A 15,670-nucleotide genomic window follows, 5' to 3' on the forward strand; every position below is an offset into this window, starting at 1 on the left:
GTTTAAGGCCAGTTCTCTGAAGAAGAACCCAACCAGAGTCAGAAAAAAACAGAATCAGAGTTGGAAGAGACCACAATGGCCACCCAGTCCAACCACCCATCAGGCAAGAATACACAATCAAAGCACTTCCCATGACAGATGGCCTTCTAGACTCTGCTTGAAAACCTCCAATGAAGACTCCACCACTCTCCAAGGCAGCAGCTTCTTCTGCTGCCAAATAGCTCTTACTGTCAGGAGGTTCTTCCTAATGCTTAGCCTTAGGTGGAATCTCTTTTTCTGTAGTTTGAATCAGTTATTCCATGTCCTAGTCCCTGGAGGCATTCCCTTCATCTACTGGACTTAGCTTGTGACTCTATTTCTGCATGCTTCTCAAAAAAAGAAAAAAAGAAAGAAAAAAAGGAGAGGGGCACCTTTGTTATCAGAAGGTCCAATTTGCCTAGAAGACAAAAAAAAAGTGAGGTGACCCCTAAAAGTCTCTCTTTGCCCCAGTCTCCAGTGTTTGGCTCCAACATTCTCAATGAAATAGGGTTGGTTTTTTTAAGACCTAATGGGAATGAACAGGCTGTGTGTGTCTGTCCCCTGTTGCCAGATTACAAATGGCCCATTCAGGGTGGAGCGTGCACATTCCTGCATGTCACTTATTGCATTTCTAGGTGTCAGGCAAGAGCAGATCATAACCTCTCTGACCCAGGAAGCCTCCTTTTAACCATTCATTAAGAAGCCAAGCCCTTCCTCCAGTGTCCATCTGCCTTGGTCCAGGCCTTGGAGGTGGAGAAGATCTGCTGGACCTGATCGTATTCCCCACCACCACCCCCTTCTCCTTTTGTGTTGTGTCTTTTTAGATTGTAAGCCTGAGGGCAGGGAACCATCTGACTAAAAGATTGTATGTACAGCGCTGTGTAAATTTACAGCGCTTTATAAATAAAGATTAATAATAATAATAATAATAACCCCAGCAACTTGCTCAAGAAAAGGAACACACACACACACATTTAGTAAAACTGGTAGAATCCCAGAGCAGGCACTGCACATGATTCTTTTTTATTGGGAATCCGTCCTTGGTAGCTGCCTTGAGCACAGTGCTTGAAGGGAAGGCAGTGGCCGAGCCACATGGCCATCCACCAGCCAAACTAAGCCAAAGACAGCTGCTGAAGGAGGCTAGCCTTTGCATGGAAAAGGCACAGATGCCCAGGGGTAGACAGTGCCTGCACTTCTCTCCCTGAGCAGCAACAGCTTCCTGGACCCACAAGTTCTGAATTTGCCAGCAGCCATCACTGTTTGCTCCAGACACAGCCAAGGGACAGGTAGACAGGGTGCTGGTTCAGATGACTGCCAAAGGAGAAGCAATTGCCGCCACCACCTAAGATCAGCACTTCTTCCTTCTCTGGCAAGAAGACACTACTGTGGTTGTGGAGCATCAGAGGCTGCTCAAGAGACGCCTGCAGAGGAACAGAAAGAAGGGTGATGAAGCTAGCCATAGGAAGTGGCAGCTGAAGAGTGAAAAAGACTGGGCCACCCTAGATCAAGCACACTCTCCCCCCAATAGCCCTTCTGCTCTCCTGGTCATTGACTCCCCAATTCAACTGCCAAGGCATCCAACCATCTCCACTACACCTCCCTTCCTGGTGCCTCAAAAGTGAGTACAGCCACTCAGAGTCTTCCTTAAATCCCACCTCCATGCACCTGTGCTCTCTGGCAACCAAGCTGCAGCCACTGTTCAACAACTCCCTCCCCCCTCCCCAGTACATGGCTTCCCTATATTCCAGGGGCCCATGTCCCTTTCAACTCATGTTCATTTTTACAGTAATGGATACACTCAGTGGGATGGGGACTGGACCTCTCAGAGGCTGCATAGCACCAGAGGGATGAAGAGAACAATACAGAGATTATGGCATTTCACTGATGGTCCTTTGGAATCCAGCCTAGGCTGCCCAAGGCAAAGGCAGTCTAATTTATGGTGGGCTGGGCACTGAGGCATCCCTGCTCAGAGAGGTGGAAAGGCAAGGCGGGCCCAGAAGTAGCCTCCCACCCAAATGCTACTCACTGTGTCAATGCAATACTCCACCAGCAGCCCTGTCGCCAGGTCCACCACCGCAACGCCAGGCACAGAAGGGGCATGGAACCAGACTCCACCCACCAGCAACATCTTCCCACGATATACGTGGGCTGTGTGAGAGTACCTAGATGGGCAAGAGGGGAAAGTGGAGATCGGTGCAAAGAGGCAGTAGCTGTACCTGCAATAAGGTTCCATCTTTTCTTGGCCTTCCTGGGCAAACGCCCCAACTGCTCCCCAGTGGATGCTTCATATCTCCCTGGAGATTTTTCTGGCTGCCACTGAGTCAAAATAAGCATTTCCCTTTCAGCTGAGGAGGCCACAGGGGCATCTCGAGGGCCAGGCTTTGGGCCAGGTCTTCTCATACTACCAGAGAGCCCATGGGAGAAATGGTAGCACAAAGGGTACCCTGGGAGGCTATGAGATGTGAGAGAAGGCAAGGCCAGAGTTGCCCACCATTTCTGCATGAATTATTTCCCCCAAGCAAGTGTGGCCACAAACTCCAACAGCCAGATGGCAGATTTAAGAGTTTTTCTGAAAAGAGGGCATCAGGCCAGGAAAGAGACCCTCAAGAACACAAGCCTGAGGGGAAGGAACTATCAAATTAACATTGTTTAAGCCACTCTGAGAGTCTTTGTGGTTGAAGAGCAAAATATAATTACTCTAAATAAAATAAAATAAAATAAAATAAAATAAAATAAAATAAAATAAAAAAAGGACTTGCAAGAAGCATCTCACACTTGGCAGGCAGCTCCTCTCCTATAGTTCAATAGCAGCAGCACCACTAATCATAGGACTGTTGTTGCCAACATTATTGCAGAGAACAATCCATCTATGTTTTCATGCTACATTTAAAGGTTTTTTCTTCACTCAAGGAATACCATCTGACTAGGGGCCTTCCTCCCACAACCCGTTTGGGCAATGGGCAGTTACAACCCAAATGTAGATGTGCCAGGAAGCAGGGCTGAGGTAGGAGTGGACTTTGCCTGCTGCCTCTGACTGAGCTTGCAGCTGGGGAAACTGGCCAGAGGATGAAGAAGATTTCCTGATTTACAGCTCTGTCTGTCTGCCACTTGGCTGTGCTCACTCGGTAGCACCACCCTCCTTGGGAGTCAGTCCATCTGAGTGGAGGGAAGAGGGTACTGGCCTGCCACCTTACCTGGGGGTGAGCGGGGGGCAAGTCTCCAGTGACTGCCACTGGAATCCCTTCTCAGCTGGCCTCAGAAACAGGATCGAGCCCAGTGGCTGTTCTGCAGCATCCAATCCTCCTGCAATGAGCACTCCACCTGCCCAGCCACAGGCACTATGGGAGTGTCGGCCAACTGGGACAGGGCCGTCTATAGGAACCTAAGAGAAGGGAAAAGTAAGGGGCAAGTCACCCACTTTGTCCCTTTGAAAAGCAGGGGCTCCCTGACCCCCATGCTTCTCAGCCAAATCAGCAGCAATGAAGGGGCCTGGGTCGGCCAGGATGATGCCTCAAGGAATCATAGAACATATTTACAAAGTTGGAAGAGACCTCAAAGGCCATCAAGTTCAACCCCAATCTGCCATGCAGGTATACACAAAAAGAAACTCCAAGAGAAGTGGGATGTCAGTCGTGTCCTTATCAGTCCTGCTTGGTTTGGCCAAGCCTTCACCTGCTGCTCCCTCACCCACCCACCTGCAGGTAGAATTCTTTGCTGTTGTGGTCTGATCTGATACCCAAAAAGTGTGCTAGATGCCAATCTCGCTTTGATGTAAGAGGCCCGTAAGGAGGAAAATGCTGCTGTTTTTAGATAAGACTAGAGCCAGGGCAGGAAGAGAAGGAAAATGCTCAGGCAAGTGTGGGCTAATGTCAGGTGCCTGCAGTGTGCAGAGAGGGTCCACAAGAGGAGGCACAGCTGTGCAAGGAAGGTCCCCATCATAGTCGGCAACAGAAAACTAAGCCCACCACTCTCAGGTGTTGAACCAACTTTCTAACTGCCCCACCAAACTGACTGACTCAGATCAGAAAAGGCTGAGTTCAGCTCCCTACCTGGCGGCAACTCATCTCTTCCATGTAGAGGAAACACCAGTCTGCCAGCACGCACTGCCTGGAGCTGCAACCACCATAGACAAAGAGATAGGTCTCACCTGGAAGGAAACCGATCTTGCATTGCCCTCTACCCTGTTCAGTACCGGAGAGCAGTCAAAATCCAGTCAAGACATCTGGGGGGGGGGGGGGGGATCCCCATCACACCAACCTGCCTGCTTGCTTGACCCACCACCACATGCAACTGGCAGAGATGATCATCAAGGAAGGGAAGTCGAGGAAACCCCTCCAACTCACCCCTCCCCTGCCTAAGCTGCCCCCATCAAGACTCCCCCTAGATACGTTAGGGCCCCCCATCTACCTTCATGTATAACTTCAGTAGCTGAATGCCTCCAACGGGGCAAGGCCAGACCCTGGATGGGTGGTAGGTGGATGAGCTCCACAACAGGGCTGCCACCAGCCTCCGACACACTCAAGCGACAAGCCGCCGGGGCAGGACTCACTGGCGACCTCCGGCCCCCCATCACAACAGCCCAGCCTGCTTGCAGGAGCGTCAATGTGTGGAAGAGCCGACCATCTAGGGAGGGAAAGGCATCAATGAGAGGAGCCAAGTACGTCACCCACGCACCCACTCCATCCTAGCCAACAGCCCGCTGCTTACCCCACACTTCACCAGATTGGGCCAAGCAGAGGGTACGACTCTCCCAGGCTGCATCCCTTCTGGGCTTGATCAGGAGATGGAGCTGAGTCAGACGGCAATGACGCCCATCCTGGTCACCAAATCCTCCCACGGTCAGGACCACATGAGGAGAAAGCAACACAGAGCGATGGCCATACCGCCTCAGGCCAGAAGCTCCTGCATCTGTTGCGCAGATCGATGTGGGAACCATCCCAACAAAAGTGGGCTCCTGATGAGTCAGGAAGGCTGCAGGCATGGAGGCAAGGCTGCATTACTGCTGGAACAAGCAGCCAGGCAAAGGAGCCAGTCCTGCTCCCAGGGAGGAAGGCAGGAGCCATCCCTTGGAGGCACAAACTGGACATGTGCATGCCCATACAGCAACTCCAGAGGAAAAGTGAACTGCTCAGAGTAGGACAACAAAGCCCTGTGAAATGTTCAAGCTGCCCTCTGAAAGCCCCCTGCCACTGCCTCCACCCTTCCTCTGTCCTGATACTATTGCCTCAAAACAAGATGATTGGTAGGGACAAGGGGCATCCTTTAGATTTCCCTGACCAAATGAAATAAAGAAAATGATGCCTGGTGTTGAGTTAGTAGTGCTGACATCAGCCACCATGCTCTATATCAGGACCTAGCTCTCTGCTATGCAAGTCTTGAGCCAAGATAGCCTTTGAGCATGGGCCAAGTAAAAATCCCTCCTCAAATGAATCACCAGAACTTGGAAGAGTAGGTCTCTTGAGTAAACAGCATGCTATCCTTAAAAGGCTCTGGACCCCACAACATTTATTTATTTAAACAGCAAACACATGATTTGAGAACAAGTTTTAGTTTTCTGCTTTGGCGACCAAACAAGGGTTTGAGAAGGGAAACCTTCCTGCTTATAGAGGCCATTAAATTGTTTATATAACATTAAATAAACTGACAAACTGATTCAATTTATTGTTGTTCTTAGCCGCCTACAAGTCAACTTCAACGTGACCCAATGAATGAGAGACCTCCAAGTCACCCTGTCATCAACAACCCTGGTCAGGTCTTGCAGGCTCAGGGCAGCAGCTGTGGCTTGTTAGACTGAGTCTACCATCTATAGATGGTAGAATATACAGTACAAAATTCATGACAGTGTCTACCCATTTTCTGTCTTATAATAAAAGAAGGGAAATGTTTGTTCTGTGCTTTTACCTTCTGTGTTGGAAAAAACAGGAGCCAGAGAAAGGGATGTCCCCTTCGAGGCAACAAGGATGAAATAATGGGAGCATTTCAGGTGCCACTCCTGCAGGTAAAGAATGGGGGGATGCTATCAGGAAGAGGCCTTTGCTCCCTCAGCTTCCCAGACTCTCTCTGTCTGGGGAGAGATTCCCACAATCACAGACAAGCACAGGAACAATCAGAATTGGCAGCCTTGCAAAACAGCCAAGAAGGCTGATTAAAACAGAAACTCCACTAGATAATTCCATTAAAAGCTTCCTGGTTGCACAGAGCAGGAACACAGGCTATTAAACAAATAAGAAGCAACCTTCCACAAAAGGCTTCATTGGCAGAATACAGTGTGCTCCCTAGGTCTTTCTCTGACAAACAGCTGCACTTCTTTGCAGCTGAGCAACTCCTGGAGACAATGGGGCTGGTGGGAGGCAAAAGCACAATCCTCCACCTCCCATGCCAACAGACTCACCTGCGCTCACAGGATCCCTGATTCCTCCCAACTGCTGGGCCAGGAGTTCAACACAAGGCTCCCTTCCCTGTCTGCTGGCACCACAACCATTTCCAGAGACAGAGGCACACAAGGTCTCTACATTTTACAAAAAACACGGATACCACGCAGGCCTCTGGAAGGCATCAGGTGCATCTCAACCAGAGAGATCAGGATTTAGTGATCCAGGCAGAACAGAACTGTACAAACGCCAGGATGTGGGACCCAGGCTAGCCTGAGCTCACAACCCCTTTGTCATGGAAGCTATCTCAGGATAAGAGATGGCCAGAATGGGAAGGGTCCTGGTCAGCTGCTTTATCCCTCTCATCCAGCTGCCTGGGCAGGCCTGCCTTGCCTCCTTCCCACAGACAGAAGATCCCCACCCAAGTGCCCCTCTGCAGAATCCTTTGGGGTAAGAATCCCACATTGCCCACATCCTGGTACAGCTCTTGCAGAGGAAGAGAAGGGGCATGCCTGCACTCGAGGAGGAGGAGAAGGAGAATGGCTCACCTGAAGGCCCAGCCCTGAGGAACAACCACAGGCTCAGACTGTACTGCTCAGGCCTGGGAGCCCCCAGGACCCAGAGTTACACACTGCATCCTAAATCCAACTCTAACAGGGAGGGAGGAAAAAGGGATATACAGTCGGCCCTTGGTATACGCGGGGGATCCGTTCCGGACCCCCCCGCATATACCAAAATCCGCATATGATCAAGTCCCGTTGTCCCCTCTCCTCCCCCCAACTCTTTCCTTCCTTCCCTCCCTCCCTCCTTCCTTACCTTTTTTTCGTGGTGCTGCGTCGCTGCTGCCACCACCTTGGCCGTAGCAGGAGGGAAGGCCGGGTGGGGGTTTTGGAGGCCAAGAAGCCTCCAGCCTGCCACCTGGCCCTTCTTTGGCGGCAGCGGACGACCAGTGCCAGAGGCCTCTTCGGCCTCCTCTCCGCCGCCGCCAGCACCTCTATGCAAGGGCCGGGTGGTGGGCTGGAGGCTTCTTGGCCTCCAGTCCGCCACTCGGCCCCTGCATCGAGGTGCTGGCGGCGGTGGTGAAGAGGAGACCAAAGAGGCCCCGGCGCTCCTCCTCCTCCTCTCCGCCACCATTGCTGGGGGAAAGGCCGGGTGCTGCTCCTGGAGGCCTCCAGGAGCAGCACCCCGGCCTTTCCCCTGGCTGTAGCGGTGGTGAGGAGGCCAAGGCGGTGAAGGACCAGTGCCAGAGGCCTCCTCGGCCTCCTCACCGCCACTGCTGCCGCAGAAGGGCCGGGTGAGGGTCTTGGAGGCCTCTTGGCCTCTAACACATCACCCGGCCCCTGTGCGAAGGTGCCGGTGGCAGCGGCACAGAGGAGACTGAAGAAGCCTCAGACGCTTGTCCTCCACCTCCTCTCCACCGCCACCCGCCAGCACCTCGATGTAGGGGCCGAGTGGCAGACTGGAGGCCAAGAGGCCTCCAGCCCATCACCCGGCCCTTGCACAGAGGTGCTGGCGGCGGCGGTGGAGAGGAGGCCGAAGAGGCCTCTGGCGCTGGTCCTCTGCTGCTGCCGCCGCAGAAAGGCCATGTGGCAGGCTGGAGGCTTCTTGGCCTCCAAAACCCCCACCCGGCCTTCCCCTGCTATGGCTGAGGCGGCGGCGGCAGCGACGCAGCACCGCGAAAAAGGTAAGTAAGGAGGGAGGGAGGGAGGGAGGGAGGGAAAGAGTTGGGGGGAGGAGAGGGAAGTTGTCACCAATGGTGGCGCGCGTGCACGCACACCGCCATTGGGGACAACTTCCGGATTTGCCATGCTCGTATGCTCAAATCCGCGCATGGCAAATCCGCGTATAAGGAGGGCCGACTGTACAGGCAGACTGTCATCAGATTACCTCAAACTCGTCAAAGGGCTCCAAGGCCCGGATCCTCTGCTGCTCCTCTCCAGGGACAAAGGAGCCATAGAACTGATTCATATCAATGGCACAGCACTCCGTCCAGCCCTGTGAAGGAAAGCAGGACATTTCAGGACAAGCCCTGGGATCTTCCCCGTGCAGCATTGGCCACTCAGCCACAAGGACAGCACCTCTTTCCCACACTCTCGACACTTCCCCCATGCCCCTGCAGTCCTCACTAGCCAGTCCAAGCCCCATACACACCCTTTGGAGGAAACGCAACTGCTGGGCTTTGCAGTTTGGGTAGTAGACGAGGGAACGTAGTGGGGACTGGAGCCTATTGAAGTGGTTCTGCATTATGCGCCCAAAGGGATCATCAGGATGGATCTGTTCATACAAAATGAACCATGCTTGTGAGAAGAAGCCAGCCACCCAGTGGATCAAGGCATCTGACCTGGAAAACATCAAAGGAGGTTGGGTGGGACAGCAGGCAATGGAGGAGCAACCGTACTTGGTTCCAGCCTGGACCACCACTACAAGAGGCCACACTGGGTTGGGAGGGCCACACATCTCTCCAGACAACTAAGGAGGGGAGGCCAGCCTCTGCTCTTGTGCACCTTCAAGTTAGTCTAACTAACATAGTGTAGGAGATTTTGGAAAGATTTATAATGCAGAGAATATTTGCTAACACTGCCTTCCTCTCATGCTGAGAGTGTGAACTGCCCAAGGCTGCCCAGGCTGAGTGGGGATGTCAGCCCTGGGTGAGAAGGGCTAAACTTTACCCATGGGACTACTCTGTGAGCCCTCTCACACCCTACGCAACCGTTTCTCCTCACAAACACTTCTTCCAGCCTTGTCATCAGAAAAAGAATTTCTCCTTATGAGAACCCACAGGCTACATATGGCAGCCAAGCGTACCAGAGGAAGAATGCCTCTTCACAAACCTCTCCACCTCCATGTAGGTGAGCACTACCTCTGCCAGGATCAGTGTGGGGGCTTCGGGGTCCAGGTTGGCCTCATGCATTGCTTCCTCCAGCCTCAGTAGTTCCGAGAGGTCTGCTCCCAAAATCGTGTAGTCCTCTCCTGAAAACTTGACCGCTCCTGTGGGAAGAGGCAGCACCGCTATCCCAAACACTGTTGCCCACCACTGCCCTCAGACACGAGACCAGAGACAGCATGCTCTGTGTCCACACCACAGGCTGCAGTGAGGTGGGTGAAACCCCTCGGAATCCTACCTTCTTCATGCACGCAGAGTGCATGAAGGGAGCAGGAGGGAAAATACTGACAGGTTTACATGAACTCTAACACTGTCCCTTGTGCAGACAAACAGAAGGGGAAAAGAGCGGAAGAAGCCCCTTCACCAGAGCTCCAAAGACCATGCCAGGTGGGTTCGGCTGCCACATGAGGAGAGGGCTTGAGAAAGCCAGCCAGCCCCCACTCCTTGGTCCCCATTCATCAGGCTCTGTGCTTCCTTACCAGACTCCTGCGGAGACATGTCAGTCCCTGCAGCCAGGGTGGCCAGCTCCTCCTTCTGGGCAACCAGATTGGCTTTCTGGACTGCCACCTCTGGGAAGTCTACCTCAAAGAACCGGGTCCTGGCCAGCAGCCCCTCATCCTTGGCCCAGAAATAGAGCGAATCCATGCCTGCACCCAGTGACACCACCTGCAGCAGGGAAGAGGCAATGGGGGTGGCAGTCACTAGACCCTCCCCCACTTGCCCCTCTGCCAGCTTTGGCCACCCACCACCATCTGCTCCCCACACAACTTACCTGCCTGCTAGGGAGATCTCCAGTGTGCTGCAAGAAAGCTCGGAGGCAGTGGTCCACGGCCTGGGCACGGATATAGTAGCCCCTGCAAAGCAAGATGGGGTAGAAATGGAGGCGGTAGATGAGCAGAGAGAGGAGAGAAATCCCCCAGAGGGCACCTGGGGGGAATAAAGGAAGAAGCCCCTGATGGGAAGTGAAGTGGGGTCCCAGAGAGGGAGGGAGGGAGGAAAAGAGAGGTATTGGGGGGAGGGAAAGAAGTGGGGCTCTGAAAGTGAGGTAAGTCCCCAAGGGGAAGAAAGGTAGTAGGGTTTGTGGGGAGGGAATGAGAGGAGGTCCACTGGTGGGAGGGAAGAAGGGTGGGAAGGGAAAGGGTTTCCCAAGTTGGAGGGATGGAAAGAAGTGGGGCTCCAGGGAGGAAAGGTAGTGGGGCTCTGGGGGAGAAAAGAGGGAAGGTCCACCAGTGAAAGGGAGGGAAATGAGCCATGGGAGGGAGGGGAAAGGGACCCTCATGGGTGAGGGAGGGAAGGAAGTGGTCCCCAAAAGGCAAAGGAAAGGAGGGGCTCTGGGGGAAAGGAGGGAAAAGCCACTGGTGGGAGGGAGGGGAAGGGGACCCCAGAGAGGGAGGGGAAGAAAGAAGTATTTGCTACTTGACGTCTTTCATTTGTTGCCTATTTTATTGAACCCTTTCCTGTATTGTTATGTGTTATTTATATGGATTATGCTATTATTTCTTAGATTTTACGCCACGGCAGGTCTACTCTTATCTTGTTTATTGTTGGTATGTTCAGGGCTGTGCAAACCTACAGCGCTATATAAATAAAGCATCATAATAATAATAATAAATAGTAAGTGGGGCTCTTGTGGGAGAGGGAGAGACAAGTTCTAGCAGAGGGAAGGAGGGAAAGGGGGCCCCAAGGGGGGGGGAGGGAGGGAAGGAGAGAAAGAAGTGGGGTCCCAGGGAGGGAAGGAAGGAAGGCAGGCTGACTGGAGGGAGAGAGGGAGGGAGAGAAAGAGGAGACACACAGCTCTCATGGAGGACGGAGGGGAGTGGTGTCACAAAAGGGAAGGAGGCCCCAGGGAGAGGGAGGGAATGAAAGAAGTGGGGCCTCTGGAGGGGTCCTGGGGGAAAGGAGGGGGAAGAAGTGGGGCTCCTGGGGGAGGGAGGGAGGGAGGGAGGGAGGGAGGGGAAGTCCCATCTGGACTGGTTCCATGCCGTCTGGACTACCGCCCCGGCCTCTATGTGGGGCGGCCTTTGAAGAGTGTTGGGAAACGTCATCCAAAGAGCTGCAGCCAGGTTCCAGAGACCACACAAGGCCCCCTTGAAGCTGCCCACTGGCTGCCAGTCTGCCTCGGGGCGCCCCTGGAGGGGCTGTGGGTTCCTGCCTGGCAGAAGCAGGGGCTGGGGGCTCTTCTACGATTCCGGCCTGGCTTTCCCCCGATCATCGTAGCCACTCGGTCCTATTTAGACGCGTAGCTGCAGGGAGGAGCGTGTCTTCTTAGCGTTGCCAGGGCCCTGAGCCCCAGCCTTGGGAGAAAAGAGAGAGGGTCCTGCGGAGGAGGCAGGGAAGGAGTGGGCAGAGAAGGAAGGGAAGGGAAGGGGGCTGGGGGCCCTCACCGGTGGATGGCGGGGGCGCGGCGTCGGGGCCTCCGGGCTGCCTCGCCTCCTTCTCGGGGCAGGAGCTGCTCGGCGAAGCGGTCCGAAGTGTATCCGGCGGCGGCGGCGGACCTCTTGCTGGCGGCGCTGCTGCCTCCGGTGCCGCGGACCTGAGCGCAGGGAAGGAAGGAAGGAAGGGCCGAGGGAGGCGTCAGAGGCGGCCGGAGCCCCGGGGAGGGAAGCGGGAGGAGGGAACTCACCGGCGCCGAGGAAGAGGAAGAGAGCGCCGCCATCTTGTTCGGCCTCCAGCGAAACCGGAAGTACCGGAAACGCCTCTGCGCCCGCGGCCAATCAGCGGGCTTTCTCGCCACCATAGAGACGGGAGAGGCGGAGATGGCCATAGCAACTTCCGGTTCGGGCGGAAGAGCCGTCAGAACTTCATCTCCCGGCAGCCCCGGGTGCAGCGCCCAACGCAAAGGGCTGATGGGAGTCGTAGTTCTGAGAGGGCCACAGCTGGTGGGAGGGAGGAGGCGGGGAAAGGGGCTGTTCCCAGGAAGAGACTGTGGGGCTCCTTCCTTCCTTCCCACCCAGGGAGGCTAGGCTGCGGCCCCCAAACATTTCTCGATATGAAGGCTGCTCTTCTCCTGCGAAGTCACAGAATCTCCAGCCCAACCCCCTTCTGCCATGCAGGAACTCCCAGTCCAAGCCCTCTCTTTAAAGGCCTCCAAGGAAGGAGGCTCCACCGCCCTCCGAGGCAGCACCATCTTTCCCATTGAACAGCTCTTACCTTCAGGAAGTTCTTCCTAATCTTGAGCTGGAATCTCTTTTCCTGGAGCTGTCATCCATTGTTTCCGGTCCTAGACTCTGGGGCAGCAGAAAACAAGCTTGCTCCCTCCCTCCTCATGACATGGCATCCCTTCGCATACTTAAAGAGGGCTATCATGTCACCTCTTAAGTTAACCGTCTCTTCTCCAGGCTAAACAGACCCAGATACCTAAGTCTTCACAGAGCTTGGTGGGTTTCCAGACCTTTCACCGTTTTGGTTGCCCTCCTTTGGACATGCTCCAGTTTCTCCACATCCTTTTTCATAGAATCCTGGAGTTAGAAAAGGTTGTAAGGGCCCTGATCCAGTCCAACCCATTTCTGCCATGCAGCAATTCACAATCAAAGCATCTCGGACAGAGGGCCATCCAGCCTCTGCTTAAAAACCTTCAAAGAAGGAGACTCTACCACCCTCTGAGTTTGTTCCACTGTCAAACAGCCCTTACTCTCAGGAAGTTCCTCCTAATGTTGAGCTGGAATCTCTTTTCCTGGAGATGGCATCCATTGAGGCCCTCTTGTCATGGGGGAGAGGCTTGTGCTCCCTAATGATGTTGTGAGCTATGCTGGCAGTGGTATAATAGCCACCGGCAGGGCCTCCCATGCCAGACAGGTCACAACTGAAGGGTCTGACCAAGAGCGCCAAAGGGCAGATGGGCTCTCTAGCCTTATGGCAACCATCCTAGGAGAAGGAAAACTCTAATCCCAAACCCGGGCAGATGGTGCTCGTCTAACCCTGTAAGGTCAACCATCTCAGAGAAGGAAACTCTAATCAAACCTATGACCAGAGGACCTCACTGCCACCGTCCATGCTTGCCAAGGCCTCAGCAGACAAACCTCTGGTTTAAAGGGTGAGGCCAGTTCTGTGCATGCTGCGCTCCAACAGAAAAACCCATTGCACAGGCTTCAAGGATACATCCAAATGGTATTCTACGGTCAAGAATGTAAGAGGAGTGCCCCAAAGAAGAGATACAAGGACTCCCTGAAACAACATCTCAGGCTTGGCCAAATTGATCACCAACAATGGTCCGCCCTGGCCTTGCATCAGGAGGCATGGAGACACACTATCCATGATGATGCAGCCTTCTTTGAAAGCTCACGCCGAACGAGTCTCGAAGAGAAATGACAACACAGAAAGAACCACAACCCGGAAACATCACCCAAGGAGACTTTCTGCTGTGCATTCTGCAACCGGACCTGTTTGTCCCGGACTGGCCTTTTTAGTCACCAACACGCTTGGATGCCTGCCTGGGGTCAGGAATGGGCTGGATGAGGGAAAACAAACTCAAGCTGAATCCAGAGAAAACAGAGGTACTCATGATAGGTGCCCCAAGTCCAGATAGAGACATTTGCCACCCAGTCCTGGATGGGGTCACGCTTCCCCTAAAGGACAGAGTCCGCACTTTGGGAGTACTCCTGGACTCATCCCTACAGTTATCATCCCAAGTGGATGCGATGGCCAGGAGTGCATGGTACCAGCTTCGGCTGATACGCCAACTGCATCCCTGTCTGGACCGAAAGGACCTTGAAACTGTGGTACACGCACTGGTGACCTCTCGTTTAGATTTCTGCAATGCGCTCTACATGGAGCTACCATTGTACCAAGTTCGGAAGCTTCAGCTAGTCCAAAACGCCACAGCCAGATTGGTCACTGGTACCCCAAGGTCAGACCATATAACACCTGTACTAAAATCCTTACCCTGGCTGCCAATTAGCTTCTGAGCCCAATACAAAGTGTTGGTGATCACCTTTAAAGCCCTATATGGCTTGGGCCTGAGTTACTTGAGGGAACACCTCTCCCAACATAATCCGCCCCGCACTCTCTGAACATCTGGGAAGAACCTACTTGAACACCCCAAGGTGAGATTAACATCTACTCACCAAAGAGCATTCTCAGCTATGGCCCCAACGATTTGGAACAACCTTCCAGAAGAGCTTCAACTCATTCCCTCCTTGGACGCCTTCAAAAAGCCACTGAAAAGATACCTCTTCCGGCAAGCATGCCCTCCTGATCTTTTATAGACGCAACAAGTTTGCTGCCTCCCGATCAGGAATCTACCTCAGGCAGTGATAAATGTTTATATTGTACTAATTGTTTTTAGATGGGATATGGTTTTATATTGTGATTTTAAATAATTGTTATTAGTATTATTGTGTTTGTATAATTTTGTTGTAATCCCGCCTCGATCCGTCAGGAGAGGCGGGACAATATAAATAAAACCTATTATTGTTGTTGTTGTAGAAAGTGCGGGATCATGAGTCCTTCCTGAATCTTCGTTCCCGAAGAAAAGCCAGAGAGAGGGGGCATCCATTGCTCTATTGTGTCCTCTTCTCTGGAGCAGCAGAAAACAAGCTTGCTCCCTCCTAAATATATCCCTTCAAATATTTAAACAGGGCTATCATATCACCTCTTAACGGTCTTTTCTCCAGGATAAACATACCCAGCTCCCTAAGTTTCTCCATGGTTTCCAGACCCCTCACCATTTTGGTCAACCTCCTCTGGAAACGCTCCAGCTTCTCAACATCCTTTTTAAATTGTGGTGCCCAGAACTGGACATAATATTCCAAGTGGGGCCTGACCAAAGCAGAATATAGTGGCACTATTACTTCCCTTGATCTAGACACTATCCTTCTATTGATGCAGCCTAAAATCGCATTGGCCTTGTTAGCTGCTGCATCACACTGTTGACTCATGTTCAATTTCTGGTCTCCTTGGACTCCTAGATCCCTTTCATATGTAGTAGTCTTGTTAAGCCAAGTGTCCCCCATATCTATGCCTTTCCATTTTCTGCCCTAAATGAAGTATCTTACATTATGTTGAATTTCATTTTGAATGAATGAATAAATGAAAGTTTATTTCTAGACCGCTATTCCTTAGAGATCATAGCGGTTTACAAAATTTTATTAGCTTTGGCCCAGCTTTCTAGTCTATTCAGGTCTGTGCTGGTCCATAGTGAACTAAGCAATCTCTAAATGGTTTACAGTCTCTCAGCCAATTGCTCCCAAGAGGCTGGGGAGTCATTTTACCAACCTACGAAAAGATGGAAGGTATAATCAACCTTGGAGTCCCCTGGGACTGAACTCAGAATGTTGCGACTGCAGGACCATCATTTAACCACTGTGCCATCAGGACTCCCGATGGGCAAGTATTCCCCTATATTTCTTTTTGGGCAAGTGTCCTCAAATGTTTCCCTATGGGCAAGTATGAGTTCCTT

General features: G+C 52.7%; 1 protein-coding gene across 3 annotated transcripts; it reads right to left on the reverse strand.

Annotated features, from left to right (window-relative positions):
* Positions 1 to 991: 991 nt before the first annotated feature.
* On the reverse strand, positions 992 to 11,939 carry LCMT2 (leucine carboxyl methyltransferase 2). 3 transcript variants are annotated; one of them, XM_089513128.1, is made up of 14 exons: positions 11,897 to 11,939; positions 11,658 to 11,806; positions 10,046 to 10,127; positions 9,753 to 9,939; positions 9,221 to 9,377; positions 8,541 to 8,730; positions 8,277 to 8,384; positions 5,920 to 6,010; positions 4,726 to 4,989; positions 4,426 to 4,641; positions 4,068 to 4,165; positions 3,213 to 3,400; positions 2,045 to 2,180; positions 992 to 1,439 (listed from the first exon to the last, which is right to left on the reverse strand). In XM_089513128.1, the coding sequence occupies exons 1-14, from the start codon at positions 11,927 to 11,929 to the stop codon at positions 1,272 to 1,274; spliced, it is 2,067 nt and encodes a 688-aa protein (XP_089369254.1). In that variant the 5' UTR covers positions 11,930 to 11,939; the 3' UTR covers positions 992 to 1,271. The 3 variants fall into 3 exon arrangements, with proteins under 3 accessions (XP_089369254.1, XP_089369255.1, XP_089369252.1); XM_089513129.1 differs by having other exon boundaries at positions 8,541 to 8,663; positions 9,250 to 9,377; positions 11,658 to 11,939; XM_089513126.1 differs by having other exon boundaries at positions 11,658 to 11,939.
* Positions 11,940 to 15,670: the final 3,731 nt, after the last annotated feature.

This window comes from Sceloporus occidentalis, unplaced genomic scaffold, assembly GCF_023333645.1.
Source record: "Sceloporus occidentalis isolate IW3139 unplaced genomic scaffold, rSceOcc1.0.p SCAF_2, whole genome shotgun sequence".
Lineage (NCBI taxonomy): Eukaryota > Metazoa > Chordata > Lepidosauria > Squamata > Phrynosomatidae > Sceloporus > Sceloporus occidentalis.

Excerpts from the sequence above, each read along its gene's own strand:
- LCMT2 (XM_089513126.1), bottom strand. The coding sequence starts at position 11,929 with ATGGCGGCGCTCTCTTCCTCTTCCTCGGCGCCGGTGAGTTCCCTCCTC. Across the intron at positions 10,128-11,657 it reads CGCGCCCCCGCCATCCACCG|GGGCTACTATATCCGTGCCC; the intron begins GTGAGGGCCCCC and ends CTTGCTTTGCAG. Across the intron at positions 4,990-5,919 it reads TGTTTTTTCCAACACAGAAG|CCTTCCTGACTCATCAGGAG; the intron begins GTAAAAGCACAG and ends CCATGCCTGCAG.